The sequence below is a fragment of the Hoplias malabaricus genome, chromosome 12, assembly GCF_029633855.1.
Source record: "Hoplias malabaricus isolate fHopMal1 chromosome 12, fHopMal1.hap1, whole genome shotgun sequence".
NCBI classification, from domain to species: domain Eukaryota; kingdom Metazoa; phylum Chordata; class Actinopteri; order Characiformes; family Erythrinidae; genus Hoplias; species Hoplias malabaricus.
Genome location: NC_089811.1, coordinates 40,986,287 through 41,010,208, shown reverse-complemented (window position 1 = coordinate 41,010,208; position 23,922 = coordinate 40,986,287). Strand labels below are relative to the sequence as shown.

At 39.7% G+C, this 23,922-nt stretch overlaps 1 protein-coding gene across 4 annotated transcripts; it reads right to left on the bottom strand.

Moving 5' to 3' along the window:
• Positions 1-22: 22 nt before the first annotated feature.
• slc12a8 (solute carrier family 12 member 8) lies at positions 23-23,885 on the bottom strand. Of its 4 annotated transcripts, none has more exons than XM_066686800.1 (14): positions 23,048-23,885; positions 21,974-22,104; positions 21,663-21,809; positions 21,188-21,379; positions 20,864-21,095; positions 11,443-11,556; positions 9,209-9,296; positions 8,932-9,019; positions 6,584-6,730; positions 3,078-3,717; positions 2,906-2,997; positions 2,695-2,812; positions 1,263-1,323; positions 23-962 (listed from the first exon to the last, which is right to left on the bottom strand). In XM_066686800.1, the coding sequence occupies exons 2-14, from the start codon at positions 22,013-22,015 to the stop codon at positions 791-793; spliced, it is 2,133 nt and encodes a 710-aa protein (XP_066542897.1). In that variant the 5' UTR covers positions 22,016-22,104; positions 23,048-23,885; the 3' UTR covers positions 23-790. The 4 variants fall into 4 exon arrangements, with proteins under 4 accessions (XP_066542897.1, XP_066542900.1, XP_066542899.1 ...); XM_066686803.1 differs by lacking the exon at positions 23,048-23,885 and adding an exon at positions 22,997-23,020; XM_066686802.1 differs by lacking the exon at positions 23,048-23,885 and adding an exon at positions 22,842-22,965.
• Between the last annotated feature and the right edge of the window lie 37 nt (positions 23,886-23,922).

Genomic DNA, 23,922 nt, shown 5'->3' with positions numbered 1-23,922 from the left:
TAGACACTTCAGCTTCGTGAAAACTTGTTTGCAGCTGTGCAGTGTATAAATATCATAGAAAAACAATGGGAACTCGAGCCCAAACACATGAACATATATGCCGAGCGCTGACTAGGAGTATAAGGAACGTTAGCATTAGCATTAGCATATGACGCAATGGCTTAAGATATGTCTGTTACAGCTGTGCATTGTCTTAGCCCTATACAATATAGAAGATTTCTTGCACAAGTGACAAAGTTGTTTTGTGGAAACAACTTCTGAAATAATTAACAATTGTGTATATATTTATTCTTCACACGGGCCATGACATATTTGCTGTTCAGTTTGGTTCCTCCTGGACAATACATTTTGAAACAAAGTTTTGGCAAAAATGAACATGAGGGATACATGTGATATATTTACATCAGTTTTCTCTACAAATAATATAGGAACCCTGTCAACACCAAGATTTATTGCACTTACTGTAAACTGAGATGAATTTACATTAACTATTCTCACACACTTTAGAATATTTTGGTGAAACAGTATTATACAAGAAAAAAAAGAAAGAAAGAAAAAGAAAACTTGATTGTGCAGTCAAATTGCAAACCAAAACACATCTGGTCAGTCACAAGTTGGTCCAGCCGCATCTATAGTCCAACATTTTTCATCAAAAGTGGCTGGTATTCTTTATGAAATGTTAGAGCCAGAATACAGATCCATGGTCAAAGAGGCAAATAATTCAGCATAGGCTTTTCAGCTGTGAGAGGGTTTGTGAATTGCACTTAATGGCCAGGCTGAGGTAAGGTTGTTAGTGGAGTTGAGGATGGACCATTTGATCCGTGGTGGTGACTATAGAGGAGTGGTGGTAACGGTCTCGGAAGGCAAAGTCTGCATTTTCTTCAGTTAACTGCTTGGTTTCCATGTCAACTGCAGACAAAGAAGGTGTCACCACAATCTGGTCCTGAAGCTCACTTTTACCCCTGAAGGAAATGATGATCAGTTCACAGTCTTAACAAGAATATCATCTGTGATCATGTGTATGTATGTAATACACACACTCACTCACTCTCTCACTCTCTGTCATGAGAGGCAAATCAATTAAGTGTTCTTTCACTTTATCAAAACCTTTTCATGCACTCTAATTTGCAGAATTTGGCAGAGGACATCTCTCATTGAGCCAAGCCAAAGTACAAAGACCTCAATCAACATTAGACACTAAGAGCTTTCTGAGAAACAAAAGGTAATCAAACATTCTACACAAACTTATCATCATACTTCACCTGCCCAGGCTACTCAGAGAACTCTTTATCCATCTGAAAAAGCTGAAGTGGGCTGCTGCACCTTTCAGAAAAAAAGATCAAAATGTATGATATATATTTGAAAGACAAAATAATCCCCAAATATATGTAACACTATTCATATGAATTTAGATGTTTTAGTGAAAATTCTCCCAAACAATCAAGATCTTTGAAACCGGAGCACCTGGAGGAAACCCACATGGACACAGGGAGAACACACCACACTCCTCACAGACAGTCAACCGGAGGAAACCCACGCAGTCACAGAAAGAACACACCACACTCCTCACAGACAGTCACCCGGAGGAAACCCACGCAGACACAGGGAGAACACACCACACTCCTCACAGACAGTCACCCGGAGGAAACCCACACAGACACAGGGAGAACACACCACACTCCTCACAGACAGTCACCTGGAGGAAACCCACACAGACACAGAGAGAACACACCACACTCCACACAGACAGTCACCAGGAGGAAACCCACGCAGACACAGAGAGAACACACCACACTCCTCACAGACAGTTACCCGGAGGAAATTTCTGTCTATTTTTGTCATTTTTCAAATTGTTAATTTGGCTTATGATGTTGACAGTGTATTTGCAAAAAATAGATCATCTGTCACAGACTTGCATAAGTCAGAGATCTGAGTCGACTGCACTTGGACAGTAGCAGTTTTATTTTTTTAGCTAATAGGGCCATTATTAACTCATAGGTGGAAAGTGGCTCATTTCCTGTTTCAAAATATTCTGAATTGTTGATTCTGACCAAGACCAAGAGTCAGACTTGCTTTTTTCCCCCACTAGTGGCTACTGAATGCTTATAAATAATCATTACAAAGCCAGATGCAAAATATGAGCGCAAATGCCAACACAATATCAAGTGAAAAAAAAAATTCCTTATCAGACCCAAGATATATATAAACAATAAAAGTCATTTTAGAATTAATTAATTTTAAAAAATGTATGGTTTTTTTTTACTGCAATAATGTAACATGTGGACATTGTGTTTCCAAGATTTTGTTTTAAAATTTAAAAATCACATTTTTGAGATATATACACAATACATTACGTATGTTTCCCTGCATTACATTTCTTCAACAACTCTGAGCACAGCAGAGTCAGGGGTGCAGCACTGTGAGGAGATATGTGTATATACATAATCACACAATTGTAGAATCCACCATCAACTATTCCAAAAATCCCACACAGCAGCTGCACAAAAGGCCAAGCCATGACCAAGACCAAATGCAACAAGTCTAAACAACAGCCTCTTAAGGGATAAAATATAAACACATTTATGCAGTTAATTAAAGTCCACAGCTCCTAGACACTTCTTCAGTGAGGAAGGTTTTGACCAGTTGAACTGCTTGTGAGATTCTTATGTTAATCTGAACTATTTGGACAGTTACCTGTTGGCAAACCTGGGCTCGCTTTTCCAATGTAGAGAAAAAGGAGGAGGGCAACACTAATGTTCACCAAAGCATACACCCACTGGATAACAAACATTATCATAATGGAGCATGCAGCCTGCACAAGAGAAAGACATTCACAAATCGTATTTGAAATTAAACAAAATCATGTATTTATATGTTTAAAAAAGGTTATCATGTATGCACTTACACCAATTAGTGCAACCCAGTGGTTGCAAAATTTAGCATAAAATACATTTGGAATTGGTCTTATTTCTGATTCTTCTAGCTTTGTTTTTGTCTCTGTAAAGAAAACAAACATTAAACAAAAATGTATATGTAAATATTTGACACTGTTTGATTAATAGAACAATGACACTCACCATTGTTTTCTTTTGGACCCCCTGGTAGCTGATCCAGTTCAATAGGGTTGTGAGAAATCAGGGACAGCTTCCTTTCTCCTTCTGACTCAGACTCTAAAAGCCCTGTCTGGCTGCTGGTCTCATCATCTGGACCAAAGCATTGTTCAAGCTGCCTCTCATCTTTTCTCTTCTCTGATGGATTATTGCTGTTCAAGTCCAATCCAAAACTGCTGCTCAGTGTTTCTTTAGCAGGAACTTTTGCCTTCCTGCCCCAGGTCTTGGCTGCAGGATTGGAGGCTTTCTCTTCCTCTGAGCTGTCTGCACAGGGCAGTGGAAATATCTGGTTCATGTCTTTCGTGAACTCCAGCAGCGTGCCATTACTGAGGTTTCTCATGACACCATTGCTGCCATAGCAGGGGTGACTGCTTGTCACCAGTAGTTTCCTAGAACTCGATCTTTTGATCACAGGCCTTCTCTCCTTGGCTTGTAGCTCGTAGCTCTTGGCCACACAGAAGTAGGAGTAGTCGATGATGCTGTAGGTCAGCATGAAATTGATGGTGACAATAGGAGCCAGGATGTTGACCTTGCCAATGAAGATAAAGGCCATGGAGATCATGCTCGTCAGACAGATGGCTGCCACTGGAGTCTTATTGGGTCCCTTCTGTTGAGAGTTGGAAGAATGTGGACACAGTGCTTATAATCAAATAAAGTAATATGACCAGAATTTAAACTCCAAACACTATGGAGGAACAATATCTGAGTTAAATATGAATTTATGTGCATACAGTAATCCCTTGCTACTTCATGGATTCGCTTCTTCGCGGGTTTTTTCAAGGGGGGCTTATGGCCGCTATATCGCAGATATTGAGGGAAAATCTAGGAAAACTATGAAGGATGTGTAAATTAAAAGTATTTTTTTTTATTATTTACATGTATTAGACGAGGCCTGTAGGTGACAAAATATATCATTTACAAGTGTTTCTTACGTACAGTACATGTGTTGTTCACGTCCACATCCGAGTGAAACTTACTGACTCTAGATCACAGCTTAGGAATGACTCTATTAAAGAAACTGGTGGGATATCACATGTAGTTCCAGCTGAAAAACATTATAGAAGACTGTTTAATGCAAAGGGAGGGTTGTGAACAGCACAGGGAGGGTTTTAAAAGTCCAAATACTTGTCAAATACATAAAAAAATATCTTCCCTCTACTTCGCGGAAATTTGTTTTTCGTGGGTGGTCTTGGAACGCACCCCCCGCCAAAAATGAGGGATCACTGTAGTTTGATATCAAATGCATCTGATTTATAGAAACAGGAAATCTTGAATGAACCTTCAGCTTATTCCCAAACAGACATTTTTACACTTGTTCTGAGCGTGTAAAATTGAACAAATCCTGTTTTAGAGAGATGTGATTATTCATGAAATGCAGTAAATACAAGATGTGATTTGTTAATCCTCTTGAACATTTAATTAACTGAAAAATGTATATACCTGCAGACTTTATTGTATTTTGTAAATAAAATCAATAAAAGAAATAATTTGATGTCTGCAACATTGTCTAAAGTTGAGACAGGGGAAAGATAAGGATTAATCGCAAATTAATCGAAATCGACATTCAGAACTTCTAATCGACATTATCTTGTCTATATCAATTATTATTAATTGATTTTAAATTTTTTATTCTGTTATGTCCCCACTGTGTGTTCATGTACTGTCTCTTTAAAACCACGCTACACAGCTGTAGTCATGTGATTCTGCACATATCTGCCACATGGAAGCAACCTAAATGCAGAGGTCGACCTAGCGACTCGAGCTCGTACCAAAAAAACAAAAAAAAAACACAGTGTCTGTGGTCTGGACGTGTTGTGTTTTGACTATTGACTAAGACGCCACTGAACAAAAAAAAAGTCAAATGTAAACGCTGAGAAAAAACTGTTTCAGTGACAATAGCAATCACACACCGAATATAAACAGTGCTCAGAAAACAAGAGAGGAACAAGCTCCCAGTGACATTAGAGAAACTATCTCAGCTTCAACACTGGAGCATATTTACAGCACAAGCCGTTCATTAATCAGAATCATGGTAAAACGTACAGTTAATCGTGATGCTGATTTGCGCTCATATCGTCCAGCACTAATAAAAATGCTAAAAATGTATAAAATATTCTAGTTAAACCATTTGGAATACTCAAGAATAATTAAGAATTTTTATATGTTACTGCGACACTTACCTGCTGCACCACCGTTACACCCAATCAAAGATTCAGTTTTTATTAAATTTTATATTAGCACTTTGCTAATAAAAAACATAAATGCAATCAGAATCCAGTCAACTGATCAGACAATTCTGTTACCATTGCTAGGCAACATATCTGTGCACTGGTGAAAAAATAAGAAAATCGACCTTAATTTAATCTAAAGTAAGACACTAATAGTAGTGTCTGTAGATGATAAACAACTATATTTGCATGGAGTCATTTATTAAGTCAGTGCATTTTGTATTGCATTCTTACAAAGTCAAATAATTTTGTTCATTTTAATTTTGACAATTGCATGAAAACCAAGCTAACATTATGGCCATCGTTTGTGAATGTACCAACAGTAAACATGGTAAATTTCAAAATATGTGCATGTCCTTTCAGGGACACTTCATTACCAATAGCCTACGATTAGTTTAACTGAGAGGCACAAAACCATTATTTTAACATTTTACAAATCACATAATAAGGATAGTCAGTGCAATTAACAACAGAAAAATTAAAATTAACTCTGACACAAAACAGCCTCTCCTAAAGCCACTCATTTCCCACCGTCTCTTTCTCTCTCTCTCTCTCTCTCTATCCCTTACTCTCCACTGTAAGTCTCAGTGATTCAGGTGGAGCTGGTGTGATTGCTGTGCCTGAACTTCTGGTACAGACTGGCAGGGAGCCAGGTCAACCTGGGCTGGCCCTGGCTTTGCTTCCTGCATTTGTTCTGGAGCTTTGATTCAGGTCAAGATGTCTTAGACCTGCTTTCAGTCCATACATGGGGCCTAGACCTAGTTGGGGCAGAGGTGAAGGGTGTGCAATGCTTTTCCAAAGTAATAATGGCACAATGCTTGCCGTTCATGGTTTTTGGAGGGCACTGTAATGGTCTATTATTAGGAACTTTTTTGGGGGGTCATCTTTTCTGCCTCCCTGGACACTCTGAAAGATGGCACTAATTAAGCCTCTCATTATGGGCCATGAAGTAAACATGGAAGAGCCGGATGAAAAAGGGATATGATTTTATTTACTCTCTACAATGCTTATCGTTTGTTATCTAAAATTCACAAGAGCTGCAATATTGTCTTTTAATTTGGGAAACCAAACCAGGAGCTCACACATTGGAAGCCTTAATAAATACACTTGTCTTCTTGGCAAAGCTTGATTTCCAGAAAATAAATTACCTTTAACTAACAATGGCTATATTGACAGAAAAATTACAATTATATATTATCCCCACAATGTTTTGCTTTCAACTCGGTGTGAAGTAAGTCTACCCACCCCTTGTCCTAGGAAAGCAAATGTGGGGATGACTCTCTCTTGGGCGATGCACTGTAAAACCCTGGGGGCCCCGTACAGGCCACCCATACAAGAGGCCAGGGAGGAGACATAGAGGCCCAGCAGGAACAGGAAACCCACCAAGGAAACCTAGGAAAAAAAAACAAACAGAGGGGAAGAGAGTGCACAGGACACCGCCCGGCCAAACTATGCTCAGCCAAAATGTGAGGAAAAAAAAACATTTCACTAAGATCAAAGTAAAACAAGGGAAAAACAAGAATATACATTAATGTACGTAAGAATGCTTCTTAATGGGGAATTTATGAATTTCAAAAGTTATTACATCAAATGTGAAATGCCAAAGAATAAAGATAATCTCTCTTACCTTTTTAGCCTCTGACATAGTTCATATTCTTTATAAAATGCATACAGAGGCTGTAAGTCAAAATAATAACTATTTTCCACAGATTTACCCCTCTTTTATCGTAACAATATTCAGCTTGTCAATCTTAAACGGACAATTTCATATTAAACATGTCTTAATAATTTTGCATGTAACCAATTATATTACTCAATTATGAGATTTTGAAAAACAATCTGAATCCCTCTTTAAGCTTGGCTCTTTACCTAATATCACATTACAGCAGTTGTGGTGCTCCTGTTATGTGAGAAGGTCCAGCATGGTTTTCAGCAGCTGTGAGTGTGAGGCCCATGTAGGTCACATCCCAGCTGGACCCTATGCTTATCTAGTCCTCTCATACCAGCTGCTTTCTTGGCATCTACCGCACATGCAGTATATACTCAGACACACCTCAGTAGTTTAACTTTATATTCTAAGGGATATTTTTTTTTAGCAAACAGAGACTGACGAACCTGTACTGACATACACATTAACACACAACACAATCAAGGCCTGATGTTGTAGTTTGTACTTCACTGTAGTAGTGTGTGCAAGTAGTTGACCAATTACAGCTTTATTTGTTTTCATTATACATTCCTGGTTAAAATAACAGTATTATAGAAAAAAAATAATGTATTTAATTATATTAAAATGGCTATTAGGAGGCATGCAGACATATTTTATACGATACAGATGGAGATACACTAACAAATTGCAGCATGACATTTTTATTAAGCAATAACTACTTTCATTCCGTATAAAAATAAGATTCAGTACATTCTCTTTGATATCACTCAAAGGTTTAAAACAAATTTGTTTTATGGCAGTCGTCTTTCTCAACTATCAAGCATTGCCTACTAAAATTATTGCTACAATTAATGGAAGTGCCTCTTTTAACACTTACTGAAGATCACAGCAACTGTGCTAAAGCTTATGAAGTTTAGTGATGTTTCTCACAACTGTTTCCGTCTTTGAGAAGTTTTGCAATGTGCTTTCTCAATTTTTCCAGTGAGAAACATGAGGAATCATAAAGATCCCCTGATACACCAAATCCTAGAAAACTGGTGTTAAAAGCTTGGTTTGCAGACCTGTGTAAACTGCAGTCTGGCGAACAAGCAGGTGGCCGACCAAATGAACAAGGTGTAATTAACCTTAGTTGGAATTTGGTAATTAATTATAGATTCACATTTGTTGTGTTTATAGAAATACGCTACATCCCAAAAGCAATCAGTACATTATATGCTCTGATAATACAAAAAAACACTATCTGTAGCAGGTGCAGGTCTGTGTTAAAAACACCCATTCCTTTTATATTTGGACCGAATTAAAGGATTTGATGGCCTACCTGCCCTCTACTAATGCACCTCACGACCTGCTCACAAGCACATCTCCTGTCTGAATGTGTACTCATCCAGCATGTGCCAAGTCCTTCACACGGCTCTACATACATTTCTGATCTAGTAGCAGAAGAATGGCAGAGAAGATTACATCGGTGCCTACAAAATCTTGCACTGCTAAACAAAGGGTGCGCAAATGAGCTCATTTTGTTTCTCTGAGGTTTGTACATTTTATTATGCAGGGATGTTGAATCACATATCAGAGTAATACTTAACAGGGGTGATTTCACTTTGATTATACTGTATTTAAGGGCATCTTGAATCCAGTAGGCCACATATAGCCAAATCAAATATTCTCTCAAAGTCACCTTTAATGTAGTGGTTCTGAAAGACAATAATGGACACCATGCACAATGTGGCCTTGTGTGTTTTTCCACAACATTCAGCATAACTCTGGACTGAAGGGCAGGGAAACCCCAAAATATGCAGTGCATATCCTGGACCAAATACTGGAAGTTTTGTAATTCCTTCAAAAAGGTCAGATACATTCTACTATTTATTCAGACATCCAAACTGAGCCTAAGCCTTTGAAACTGAAGATAACATCACATTACCTTTTCTGCTATTAAGAAATCATAGTGCAGGGCATCTCTGGTGCAAATGGCTCCCAGCAAGAATACAAAGATGAGATACAGGAACCACCTGCATAATCCCATATTACAATGACTATCAGGGTTACGAAACAAAAGCTGCTTAATTAAACAATATACTAAATAGTATAGGCAACATGTACTTAGTACTATACTGGCCTATAAACTGTCATAAACAAAGTAATCAGATGCTGTCTGTAATGTATTCACAGTCATTGTTTGAAGGGGTTTGGGTACGTACGAGGTGAAAATAGCTGCCAGGGTCCCCACAGGTATGTTATGCTCAGGCTTCTGAAGATCTGAGCTCATGTTGAACCCTGCCATCACACCTACACACACACACACACCAAACAATGTCAGAGAAAGACAATAATGAGAAGCACATAACCATTTACCAATACAAATGCTTTTAAAACATAAAACATGAGAAAGCCAATGAGAGATAATATCTGAGTAACACTTGGGCTTGTGTATGACGTTTCATACATCATACATGAATACAGACACAGCAGAGGAAGCTAGAAACTGCTGCTATGTCCTGTGTAAACTGACGGAATCTGTCCCCTTGTGCATATAAATGTATTCATGAAGTTTTAAAAGAAAAAAAAAAAAAACATGACCCAAGGCAAACAATAGTACTTTGTGAAGTTAAAACATTAAATATGCTTTGAAACCCAGTGCAAACTTTAATTATATCTAGCTCAATATACATATATAAAATAATATAAAAATTTTAACTAGTTGTAATTAAAGTTTTTTTTTTAAACAAAGAAAATATTACCTGTCAAAACCTAAAGAACTGAACTTATACATACAGCATAAAACTCATTTTCAATTAATTTATTTATTCTCTGTAATATGAGAACACACTCTGGAAGGGGCGCCAGTCCTTCACAGGGTGGCACATGCTCAAACATTCACTCCCACCTATTTAAAGTTTTGAGTCGCCAATCCACCTACCAACATGTGTTTTTGAAATGTGGGAGGAAATCGAAGCACACAGAGGAAACCTATGCAGACACAGAGAGAACACACCACACTCCTCACAGACAGTCACCCGGAGGAAACCCACGCAGACACAGGGAGAACACACCACACTCCTCACAGACAGTCACCCGGAGGAAACCCACGCAGACACAGGGAGAACACACCACACTCCTCACAGACAGTCACCCGGAGGAAACCCACGCAGACACAGGGAGAACACACCACACTCCTCACAGACAGTCACCCGAAGGAAACCCACGCAGACACAGGGAGAACACACCACACTCCTCACAGACAGTCACCCGGAGGAAACCCACACAGACTCAGAGAGAACACACCACACTCCTCACAGACAGTCACCCAGAGGAAACCCACGCAGACACAGAGAGAACACACCACACTCCTCACAGAAAGTCACCCGGAGGAAACCCACACAGACACAGGGAGAACACAACACACTCCTCACAGACAGTCACCCGGAGGAAACCCATGCAGACACAGGGAGAACACACCACATTCCTCACAGACAGTCACCCGGAGGAAACCCACGCAGACACAGGGAGAACACACCACACTCCTCACAGACAGTCACCCGGAGGAAACCCACGCAGACACAGGGAGAACACACCACACTCCTCACAGACAGTCACCCGGAGGAAACCCACGCAGACACAGGGAGAACACACCACACTCCTCACAGAGTCACCCGGAGGAAACCCACGCAGACACAGGGAGAACACACCACACTCCTCACATACAGTCACCCGGAGGAAACCCACGCAGACACAGGGAGAACACACCACACTCCTCACAGACAGTCACCCGGAGGAAACTCACACAGACACAGGGAGAACACACCACACTCCTCACAGACAGTCACCCGGAGGAAACCCACGCAGACACAAGGAGAACACACCACACTCCTCACATACAGTCACCCGGAGGAAACCCACACAGACACAGGGAGAACACACCACACTCCTCACAGACAGTCACCCGGAGGAAACCCACGCAGACACAGGGAGAACACACCACACTCCTCACAGACAGTCACCAGGAGGAAACCCACACAGACACAGGGAGAACACACCACACTCCTCACAGACAGTCACCCGGAGCAGGGCTCAAACCCCATTCATCTTCTCTAATGCCACTTTCATGATACCACCATTGTTCTGATATAATTGTGTTTTATGGGATTAAATGTAAGAATAATAAACAATCACTTTGTTAAATAATATATACTACATTTTTGTAAAAACATCTGAATGCTCCTTTAAAGCCAAAATGCAAAATAAAGTGAACCTCAGTTTCTGTTTAGTTGCACACAGAATTCAAAATAATACATTTATTTCAAAACCTAAAAAAAAAACCAATTAAGTCTTGTAGAGTCATCAGGTCATTTTTAGTGCTTTCATTTAGCATTCCTATATGAGTAAATGTACTGTGTAACACTCACAAATTATGTTATGCAGTAAAAACAGTCACCTGTAGCAGCAGGAAAGAATACTCCAAACACAGTGAAGAAGGTCTCTCCATCCGTGTAGTCTGGCAGAGTATTGTTCCCCAAGAGCTCCCCTGAATAGCCTATGAAACCATGTTCTAAAGATACAAAAAAGGTCAAAACAATATCAGTGTTACGCCACAATCACTGATAAATAGAAAGATTATATCCTGAAATACTGTCGAGTACTAGGTGTCAAAAGTCTCTATTATTGAACAAAATATAAATAACAATGGTGCAAAAGAGATGTGAATATCACACATCAGAGGCTTGTTTTTGGCAAAAGGTTCCATTTTCGTAAGTGTGTGGTATTTATACAAACATCTTTTTGTGTGAGTAGAATCATTCCAAGACATTTATGTAGAACAAAACTTACATGAGGAAGAGGAAATTAAAAGAAAAGTGAGAAAAGGACTCCTAGAAACTACACAAGAACTGGTAAATCACAGTTCAGAAAATCAACCCCGAAAGCTCTCCTCTCAGAGAGATGGTAGAAAATCGACTCTACTTTTGCTTCAAATCTTATTTCACTGTGAAAAGAAAACACTGTGGGTCTGAAAGGATGTAACATGTAACTTTTTAGAAAACACAACCAAGATACCAACCAATTTACTAAGGTCTGTATGGGTAGAAACATTTCTAAATATGTACTGAAATACTGAATTCACGATTCCCAACAAAGAATGGAAGATTTAATCGAGGTAAACTGTGTAGATACTTAAGCCTAAAAATGCACAGTCATATCTTAAAACCAAATATATATCTTCTGCTTCTGAAAATAAATGAAAGATTATCTCTAACATTTGCGCAGTTTTATATATGGTAGGTTTCTCTGTTTTTGGTGTGAAATGATTTTGAGCAGCTGGAGCTGCACATTTCTCACCACATGGGCAGGGCCCTGAATATCTCTGACTGTGGCTGACCATCCTTGGGCCTTATGTAAGTATCCAGGGGGCTTGGGGGTGTAGAAGTCACTGCCAAAATGCGTGCAAGAATAGGGCTGCACCCAACGGTTAGAAACGAAGGCCAAGTTCAATAGTCCTGTGCTGTAGACATGATGGAGTGAATATTGCACTGAATTCTGGGTGTGTTCAGAGGCAAACAAAACAGGCCACAGACCAGCACTAGAGGAACATTTGCAGCAGCAGTGCTGGGAAACGCAATATCGTTTTTACAGCTCACAAGTCTGTTTGTGCTTGTGATTTCAAAATGAATGCTGTTATGACCTTTTGCGTTTAGGATAAATTACCCTGAATAAATAACTTTGGAGCAAAGGGTCAAAGGGTCACACTTATAAAACAGAAAATGGGGTTTCAGCCAGACATCTTTAATAAAAATGGACCCCAAAATATTTGAACATTTGTATCAAATCAAGTGGTATTTAACAGACTATTTACAGGATTTAAATTTTATTTTGGGCCAAGTATTCTTTCAAAAGGCAGGTGAGTTGTCTCATGTCTTAATCATTTGAACCTCTTCTTAGCACAATTCTGCAGGTTTGACTCCTAAATGTTCTCATCAGTACAACCTCTAGTGAAACCTCTGGTGACTGTCTGTGAGGAGTGTGGTGTGTTCTCCCTGTGTCTGCGTGGGTTTCCTCCGGGTGCTCCGGTTTCCTCCCACAGTCCAAAAACACACGTTGGTAGGTGGATTGACGACTCAAAAGTGTCCATAGGTGTGAGTGTGTGCGTGTTGCCCTGTGAAGGACTGGCGCCCCCTCCAGGGTGTATTCCCGCCTTGCACCCAATGATTCCAGGTAGGTTCTGGACCCACCGCGACCCTGAACTGGATAAGGGTTACAGACAATGAATGAATGAATAAATAGCTGAGCATTCAGGTTTCATGAAACATACTTTTAAAAAACATACATTAAATCACTTGAAATAACAGCATGATTTTTTGTTTTCAGATAAAGTGGTTGAAGAAAAATTTATTAAAAATTGATGGCATAGTCAAAAACACCTTAATCATAATTAGTAATTTGTTGCTCATCCTCAGGCTTGAATTCTTTGTGGCGTTGAGGTCAGGGATTAACCACAATATTATACATCAAGCTGGTTCCAACTTTCATGAACAGCAGCTGACAACTCACACCACCATAAATTTTCAGTGAGACTGTGTTCCAGACTGCTGCACATATCATCGAGTTGATACTCCTTTCTTGAAGAAAAGCCTTAACACTCTTTGCTTTGTAGCAAGGTGCATTACAATAACAATAAAAAATGACTTTATGTAAATGAAATGAATAATTAACTGTGGATTAAGAAAAAGATCCTGCACTGACTGTAGAGGTTGAATATTCCATGTCCCTTGGCTCTTTCCTGACCTAAGTAAGTAAATTATATTTAATGTAGTCTTTAGAAGGTATCTTTACTAGTTTATAACAGCAGCAAACAAAAGGTCTCATCATACCCTTGGCTTATGCAGATTCATTATTTGTCACTAAACAGAACTTTCATCCAATTACTCATGCTCCATTATTGTTCCTGTCCTCATTGTAAGCTTGTTTTTTGTTCTGTTAAAGTGGAAGAAGTGGACTTTGTTTTGAGAAATGCAAATTACAAAGTGATTCCATATTTTTTTCCTCGTCTTAATCTGGAATAAAATGCCTCTGGGTAAAATGACAAAATTAATATTGTTTGATGTTTGCTGCATAAAGCCAGAATATTCAACTATTAAACAAAAATATGTTGTGATTTATCGAGGGTTTGTTTATAGTGCAACAAAGTGAAAAATAAAATGAAAATCCATGTTGTGATTGGTGATTCCATCTTTTTTGCCAGGGGTCGTACACACAAGCTCCTCCTGAACTTAATTCAAGTTAACCAATGTTTGAATGGATAAGGGGCACAAATGTGTACATGGCCAAGTCCACCCAAAAAACCACTTTAATGTTTCAATAGCAATTTATACTGTTCTTTTACAGAAAACCTTTTAGAACAGTTATATCTAGTTCTATGAATTTCTTCTGGTACAGTTAAGTGTCAGATAAGTTTTTGGGAATATACAGAACAAGCTGTCAACAAACATGACTGCAAAACAAAATAAGAGTTAGAAACTGATGATGACTTAGAAGCTGCTGAAAAAAGTCGAATCGTTTGTGTACAGGTTCAGTCTTTAGAAAGTTCACCTGTGTGGGCTGTGCAGTCTTGCAGAGACAGTGAGAGAGCTTGGCTGCGTAAGTGCGTGGAGTGTGAACCATTTCCCTCTTGGTTATCTTGTGATGGGAAAGAATGCATTCTCTTGGATTAATCACATGTTTTTCCAAAAGGAAGTCACCACCCTTTCAGAAGCCCTGCCTTGTTCCTAGCCTTCCAAGTCACAGCTCTTAGGAGAGGGAGAGGGAGAGGGAGAAAGAGAGATAGAGAGAGAGAAAGAAAGGGAAAAGGGAGAGAGAAAGATAGGGAAAAGAGAGAGAAAGAGAGAGAGAGAAAGAGAAAAGAGAGAGAGAGAGAGAGAGGAGAAGAGAGAGAGAAAAGTTAGAGAGGAGCGCATGAGAGAAAGTAGAAAGTAGAGCATAAGAAAGAAAGGAGAGGGAGAATGAGGAGAAGAGATAGAGAAAGAAAAGATAGAGAGGAGAGGAGAGGAGAAAGTGAGCAAGAGAGGGAGAGAGAGAAGAGAGGAGAGAGTAAGTGAGAGAAAAAGTAGAGAGCGTGAGAGAGTGAGAGAGAGAGATTCAGCCCTGTACTTATGGTCATTGTACTTTTCAATTCACTCCAAGCTGCAGACACGTCCAGCTACCTCTCACAAACATGAAAACAAACCCCTGCATTCCTAAGCTTCATAGAACAATATGAAATACCACTTCACTGGCTGTTGTTTTCCTACCAGTATCAACACTGTCAAGTGTCATACCATACTACAGTGTTAACACAGCGGTTGTGATGCAGCTCTATTCTACAGAAAAGAAACTGATGGAGAAAAAAAATACTCACTGTGACCATGAACTGGATAAGAGGTCACAGACAATGAATGAACGAACGAATGACTTAATAATTTCTTTCTTTATAATATATTATGGTTTACAATGCATTTGTTCAATACTTATTCAACTCTTTGAATTATAATACCAATAATAAAGACAGGTCCAAAACTCTACCGTTTAAATTTAATTTTAGAAAAAAATCCTCAACTTAAAATATGAAGCAAATTCTATACACTTTAAAATCTTACTGAGACTTCTATCTAACGAAATGAAACGTGCTTCGCAACAGAACACAATCATGATATGAGACACAATGCACAGTGGAATTAAGTGGAATAATCAAATTCCAAAACCGGGATTAAAAAATATTATAAATAATCGCCGCATGACACTCCTAACACCCGCGAAAAACCTGATGAACCACAAAAACCACTAAGTGAACCATCAGCTATTCAGAGCGAGTTATTTTGCAGAGACGTGAATCTTAAATACTGCTTTAGGTCTGAAAACTTTGAAGGCAAAGAAAAAAAAATATTTCTCTTAAAGTAATTAGTGCCCTTACAAAAATTAAGGCTGTTACAGAGGCAAATTAGGGACTGGAATTATTGATATTACATTAATTCAGTTATTATCTGTAACCAGTTATCCAGTTCAGGGTCAAGGTGGGTCCGGAGCCAGCCCAGAATCTCAGGGTGCAAAGCAGGAACACACTCTTAACAGGGCACCTGTCCATTACAGAGCATTGGACACTCTTATAAGCTCAGCCATAAACACTTTATGAATAGCCAATTCACCTACCACTGTGTTTTAGACTGTGGAAGGAAACTGGAACACTCCAACGCAGACACGAGGTGAACACATCAAACTGTGGGACTCGAACACACAATCCCAGAACCCTGGAGATATGTTACAGTGGTATTAACTGTTGAAACACCACGCCACCCAATACTACATTAAGTGGTTGACAAATTTTATATATAAAAAAATAACAAATGTGCAAATTATTTAAACCTATATTTAATTGAAATATACTACAATGATACCGTGCCGCCATTTTGTCGCAGTCAGGGTCCTGGAGGTTGTGGGTTCAAGTCCCGCTCCGGGTGACTGTCTGTGAGGAGTGTGGTGTGTTCTCCCTGTGTCTGTGTGGGTTTCCTCCGGGTGACTGTCTGTGAGGAGTGTGGTGTGTTCTCTCTGTGTCTGCGTGGGTTTTCTCCGGGTGACTGTCTGTGAGGAGTGTGGTGTGTTCTCTCTGTGTCTGCGTGGGTTTCCTCCGGGTGACTGTCTGTGAGGAGTGTGGTGTGTTCTCTCTGTGTCTGCGTGGGTTTCCTCCGGGTGACTGTCTGTGAGGAGTGTGGTGTGTTCTCCCTGTGTCTGCGTGGGTTACTTCTGTTGTTTGTTTGATGTGCTGAGTTATGAGGGTTCATTCCAAGGTTTCTTCTGCTTTGAGGGAGTTTTCTATGCCTATAGCAGGCTTCAACCCAGGTCTCTGTAAAGCTGCTTTGCGGTGATTTTCTGTTGTGAAAATTATATATATATATTGATTCTTTAAATAATATTATAACATTAAATTGAATTTGCAATTATTTGTCATCATACCACATTTAACCCATCAGTGCGACTCCCTCACAGTCTGCTTCATTCATTCATTAAATTCATTTATGCGCTTAATTTGAGTAAATTGGATACTTCACTGCCCCCAGTGTTCCTGTCGGTTGAGGGAAATGGACCTTCTAGTCCTTAGCCCTTTTCTCTAATCACTTTAATGTAGAGGAAGGTTATCCCCCACACACTTTCACCTCTCTTTCTTTACTCCTGAAAGACTCTTTTTAAACACAATCAGGTCACTGGTCGTTAACTAACCTATGTTTTTTTTGAACATTGAACAATTTTACCACATTTTTTTACTGGCTTCAAATTCAAACTGGAAATAGATTCTTCAAAAAACAATAAAATTTCACTGTTTCATCAACTGAAGTATTGTCATATTTTCATGTATTAAATATAGGATTTAAATTATTTATACATTATTGCATTGTTTTTGCCATGCAAAGGACTGGCGCCCCAACCAGTTCACCCAGTGATTGTGGGTAGGCTGTGGACCCACCGTGACCCTGAACTGGATAAGCGTTTACAGACAATGAATGAAGGAATGAATGCATTTTCTATTTACATTTTGTGTTGCATCCCAACTATTCTTGAAAAATTAGGTGTCTGAATGAAAATTTGCACAGAAATGTGCGTTATAAGTTTATATTATTTGCATATGGCGGCCATATTGAATTGAAATTGTTTCATTTTTCATGTTTCAATTTTTTTTTCAATTTTTTTTCATGTTTCAATTGTTTAAACACGTTTCACTTCGCTATAGCGCCACCATTAGGCCAATCAGTGTAAATTTTGTTGCCCTCCGAGATGCACACAAACTACATCTACCCTCCAAGTGGGGAGTCTGTACGACCTACGGTCTCTTCCCACAATGACTTTTACAGGAAAAAAGAATAATAAGAAAAACCGTAACAAAAACAATAGGGTTCTACGAACTGAGTGCTTGAACCCTAATAATAAAAATAAAATGTGAACCCATCTCTCCCTGACATCTTGTGAAATCACACTGCACTGACAGCTATTTATAGTGAGCACTCTTCCCATCTGAAGCCACAGAACAGGAAATTATGAATTTGAGTCTTCAAGCAAAGAGCTCCAATCAACTTCCTGTCTGTTCTTTTGTCCCAGGCCAAATATTTGGGTGAGCCCTGTTAACACCCTAAACCCAAAACTATGAGCACATACCGGCTTCCTGTTCAAACCGGGGCGTTGTGATTAAACGCTCTTAAAAAATAGCTCTTCTGCCACCATTCTGCACTTTTCTTAACGTGTGTTCTTTTAAGACAGAAAGGTAACACCAGTCTTAAAAAGTGTTAATGTACCCAACATGAAAACTCAGAGTCGATAACAGAGCAATAACAGTGATCAAAAGTATGAGAATGGGGAGGAATAAAGAGAGATATAAGTAAGGCTTTTTCAGACACGCAAAACAAATTCAACAACAAACTGAACAGGAGTGTGAGAGTGTTCTACACCACCCCCTCCCTCCCTCCCCACCCCCAGTCTGGCCTCTAGAACAAGTGTGCTCACGGCAATGGTATGAAATGGACAGAAATCTTAGGAGGGTATCACTTCCTCGTGTTTTTCCAGCCATAACATTTTAAAGTACAATTCAGCCTGTGTCTGTGAATTTATACGGCAAGTAACAGGAAACGCAGAGCACAGACACTTTATCTCCATTTCTACTAGATTACTGTCACAAAAATTGTAACAGACTGAAGATTCATTAAAAAAATGAAAACATTTTTAAAAAGCGTGTTCACCCAGTTTGTCTGAGACAGAGATCAAGGCCTCTGGAGTTATTCGGTTATGTCCACTGCAGGGCACACCGGCCTTGACCCTCTGATTAAGAGCCTTATCGAGTTGTAAACACATCTGTGGGGCGACACAACTCTTCCTGATGCACTCAGGTAAAGCTGCCCCTGTGGCGCCTGCTGTAGGCTGTGGAAGCCAGTGGCACTGTGCCAGCTGTGATATCACTCCATTACAACAAGGTCTAATTGGAAAAACCTGGACAAACAAGAAACATGTCTTTCCCATACCACCCAAATCTACAACCTTGGGCCCTGGTCCAGCTCCTAAAAGGGATACCCAGACGTGTCTGACATGTGCATGAGGGCAACAGCAGCAACAGTAGCGTAAGGAATAATGTTTCATGTTCATAGTATCCCCTCTTTGCTTTAAACCCCCTCTTGTCAATTTTGAAAGCCCACTGGTCAGCTTTCAATGAAGCACATACACAGAGACAGAGAGAGAGAGAGAGAAGAAGAAACCAGGGCAATGAGAATAATCTCTGTGAAAGTCTTTTCTCTGCTCTGGTCAGGAAGTCAGTAATCAGGAGAACAGGAAGAGCTGGGATGGACTTCCTGATGGGCCAACGTGAAAGCACAGACTGGCCCCATCCGTTAGAGCTCAGCCCCTTCCTTCAACACACAACAGCATGCAAGATTTCTGAGTAAACAGCACATAGTTCGCAGGGTGAGCTTTTAAGTAAAAAAAAAAAAACCCACAGTCGTTGCATGACAGAGATTTAGTTGCCCTAGCTTTAAGCACTATCTTATGATTTGATGTTTAGGTTCAAAACACTCAGAATACTTCCTTACAATGACCATTAAATCTGGCTTCTAAATGTCTTCTAGATACAAAAAGAATACACATTGTCTTGGCACTTCTCAGAAGTTGTTGGTAGAGTGTAGAGTTTAAAACTGCTGTTCTCTGTGTGATAGCGGTGGATCGATTATCAGTCTGAGCAAGCCCACTGCACTGTATCAGTGATAAGACTCAACCCTACCCTACCCCTGGAACACACTTGAATGGTTTTGTTTAATTGTGTGTTCTTCTGTAAGGAGCTTCTGACAAATCATTACAAACGTAAAAGAGTGATAAAGACAATTAAACGCTGGAATATTAGGAAGAACCGGATAATCAATTAATGTAAAAGGGCACAACAGCAAATGAAGCCATTTGTTCATCTGCCAAATAAAATAAGATCAGAGCTAATGCTTGAGGGAAGATGAAAATAAACCCCACTAAAACTGTCCTGTGGTTATTGTACTGTCCTGTTATAGTTTTATTGACCAGGAAATTGGATACATTTAATAATGAAATACATTATATAAAGCAATAGCAATTTTTTAATTGTACTATGTTTTTTTTATAACTCACTGCACATTTTGCTAAATGGGTATTCTGTACTCCTGTGTAAACCTTTTAACAATGTACAAGTCTTTTGTATGATATTCACATCATGTGACTTTTCACTTTATATTTCACAAATTAGCATTTTATCCACAACATAATTATTTAATGAATACAAATGCCAAGGGCTTTGATTTTGGGGATATTTATCTATTTATTTTCCCCGTTTTTGTGCACGTCACCCATAAAACCTTGGCAATTGTTCAATTACTTTCTTCCCTGAAAGACGAGGTTTCGTTTACAGTGTGATGGAGTTGTACACAACATACAGTAGCTACTGAGACATAGCTGAGACTAAAGATGAAGGAATGTTTATAGGAATTCCCTGTCAAGCCGACCCTGACACCTTCTGGACATCTAGGTGAAAGGCAACAGAGGGAATTTAGAAAGCAAAGTAAAAGGAAGCAGGATACACTGGGAAAATCCTTAAAAGAAAAAAGACCAGTTCCGTCCGTGTTTATATAATCATTTCAAGACTAGAACAGTCAGCCACATTCAATTTAGCTCTGTGGACCTAACCTATGTGTTTTTATCCATCAATAATTACTGGATGTATATTAATAAACTACAACTACTTGTCGCCTCTTCAGATTATTGATTCATGAAAATAAATTACACCATGAGGTGAAGGACACTAGTCAGATATTAGTTCTTCTAAACACTTGTTCACATACCTGGGTCCAAGTGGCTGAACGTTCCTATGACAAAGTCCAGAGTGGACACCGCCAGGATTGCGAGGAGGACAAGCTGCAGCCGGATGATCCATTTCACTCCAGCCAGGTTGATGCCTAACAGAGCCAGCAGTACGGCCACAGAGATCCCTCTGACTGCCCACACACTGTGTATGGTCAGCAGATCAGCAATGGACTCTGCAAAGCCAGTGATGTACATGGCACCAGCCACACACTGAGAGTGAGCACAGAGGAAAAGATGAAAAGCTTGAATGGTACCTTCAGACTTTTATGTTTATGGGCAAAAAATGACGAGCGTGTTCTCACCTGTCCAAATACATAGAGGAGTCCCACAGTGCCTCCAACTCTTCCTCCAAGAACAGTGGAAATCATTGAATAAACGCCTCCACTGCCAACACTGCAGCGCTCACAGACCCCGATACCTGACATTACTGTCACCAGGGCAACCTGGACCACCAGGGACACCAGGAACATGCCCAGCCACACTCCAGTGTTCCCCTTAAAAAAACATTCATCACGTCATGTTGCCTTATGACATCTGTTCCCACATTTTTAGAAGGAATTCGAAGCAGAAAAATCAATTCCAATAAAAGCTTTGAGTGAACATTTACAATAAATAAAATTTTTGTTTACAATTGATGTTCACACAAGTTGATCTCTATTAAAACGTGTGTAGCATATTTGTTACTTTAGATTCATAGAGCTTTTATAGTACCCATATAACAGGCCCAGCAGCTGCACATCCCTTCAACAAATAAAGAATAGGAAACTCATTACTTACTACAAGCCAACCTGTCCGAAGGAAAAGCACAACTCCAAAAATGTTGATCATGCATGTGGTAAACACACCATCCCAGGTGCCAAAGAGCACAGGTTCCCACACAAACAGCTTTACCTTCCACCATGGCTGAGAGTGTATATGAGAGCCCTGCATGAATACACAGGCCATACGCTATATACATATATATATAAACATAGACTAAAGCAATGAGGAGCTCTAGGTTTTCTGCCCAAATCTAAAAACAAAAATTAAATATTTAACACCAGACATACTCAGTAATGCAGTTCCAACAGAAGAAAAACAAACATTACCTGGGCATCTTCATGGAATAATTCCTGAATATGTACGCTCATTCTGCTTCCTTTCCAAGACCTCAGCAATGTGGCATTGTCCTCAAGAGAAAGACTTAGTGGCCCCAAGGGATGACTGAGTTTATCACTGGCTGTGTGCACAGAGAAATAAAAGGTGACCCAAAAGTGCTCAGTAAAACACTGAATTAAAGTAATATTCATTTAAATTCCGGTTCATTGCAGAGTGCTTTTATGAACAGATATCAGCCTAAATCAACGTAACAAAAATGAGCAGTGTCACTACAGGATTCACACCCAAAAGCGTCCTGTGACCACTGACAATGAACTAGAGGACCTCCAAAAGACGAACTACTGTTTCTGCCTTAACAACAACAACGTGGACCAATGACGTAGCTGTACGAGTGGACAGTGAGTGGACACTGTTTTAAATCTCCAGTAGCACTGCTGTGCCTCATCCACACGTGCCAACAGAACACCACCACGTCACTGTCACTGCAAAGCTGACAATGATCCACCACCCAAATCATAGCTGTTCCGTGGAAGTCCCCTGGGGTCCTGACCATTGAGGAACAGGGTGAAACAAGGCAAAGAACCTATGCAGAGAAATAGATGGATCCAAGTCTTTAACTGTAGAACGACATGGTGCTCCTGGTTGATCAGTGGAGCTTAGGGAATGGACAGTGAGTGTAGACAAAAAGGAGATTAATTCAATTTAAAACAGGTTCCAGGTTCACAGAGAGAAATTAAGATTTTATTTTCAACTGAGGCTTCCACGTTCAAAACTACCTGTAGACCAGGAGAAGGCTTGGGATATTTTAGCGAAAGCTGCCAAGTGTATGTAAACTATTATGTAGAATGTAGTCCGCACCACGTAGCTTTAAGACGAAATAGTGAAACCCTTCCCTGAATCACACGTTTAAAAACACTCAACAGGTCCCAAGGTGGTCTCAGCCGGTCTGTCAACAAAGGTGCCCGTTTGGAAATGATATTAGGAGTTATAACAGAACGTGTATGTTAACTGACCACACTCAAAGCCTGGGTTTAGATGATATTACATGTAAGAATGTGTCTAACCTTCAAATCCCGGGCTTCATGAGCGTCAAAGTTGTTCTCTCTCTCTCTCTCTCTCTCTCTCTCTCTCTCTCTCCGGCCTCTGGCTCCCGGATGCGACAGGTGTGTGCGCACGTGACCGCGCATAGGAAAGTGGCCTCAAACCAGTTGATCTACTTTATCAAAACTTATTATTCCTCTCTAAACGAATCAAACCGATTAATCCGTTCATTTCTGTAAAGCGCTACCACAATATTAATCCACTCACAAGGTGTTCAGCCTCAACACTTCTATCATATTATAGCTGATATAAACATGGCCCTATTTTTATATAAGAATTAAATATATTTTGCCATTTTCGTTTCACCCACTCACTTCTGTTTCAGTGCTAATCTTCTCTGACCTTGACTAAAACCGTGAATTTCTTTATATCTAACGCTACGTGTGGGTTAACGGTGCGCCTTTAAACAAATGTTATTTAAAGGTGTGTTCTCAGGCTTAGCCTTAACTGTTAGCTTTGGGCAGTTTTCAAATTACAGCGACAATTATTAACAGCTTTAGCCGTTTGTGCTGCGCTCAGGACACAACTAGCAGTAGCATTATTTCCCCACACACCGTTTCTCAGTCAAAGACGTTTACTACATATTCTCTGAGAGAAACAGTTTCCTCAGGAGTCACTTGGTAATTTAATTCCATCGCTGAGGGACATGGGCGCGGGAAGAAGAAAAATTCGTGTTTTTTTGTGTGATACTGGGAGGTCACGTTGATTGTTGTATGTACACGTATGTGCTCCCATGACTGCTTTTGCTAATAATACATTTAGAATTTTATGGTGGAAAAAAAAAGCCTGAGGGCACCACATTTGTGGAATTACTCTGGCACAGTGAATTACCACAAGG

What these genes read in the sequence shown, in the direction of transcription:
- slc12a8 (XM_066686800.1), bottom strand. Translation starts at nt 22,015, where the DNA reads ATGAGCGTACATATTCAGGAATTATTCCATGAAGATGCCCAG. An exon ending in TTGCTTTCCTAGGACAAGGG is followed by an intron (nt 3,718 to 6,583) that starts GTGGGTAGACTT and finishes AACTCTCAACAG; the next exon opens with AAGGGACCCAATAAGACTCC. An exon ending in GAGCCCAGGTTTGCCAACAG is followed by an intron (nt 1,324 to 2,694) that starts GTAACTGTCCAA and finishes TTTTTCTGAAAG; the next exon opens with GTGCAGCAGCCCACTTCAGC.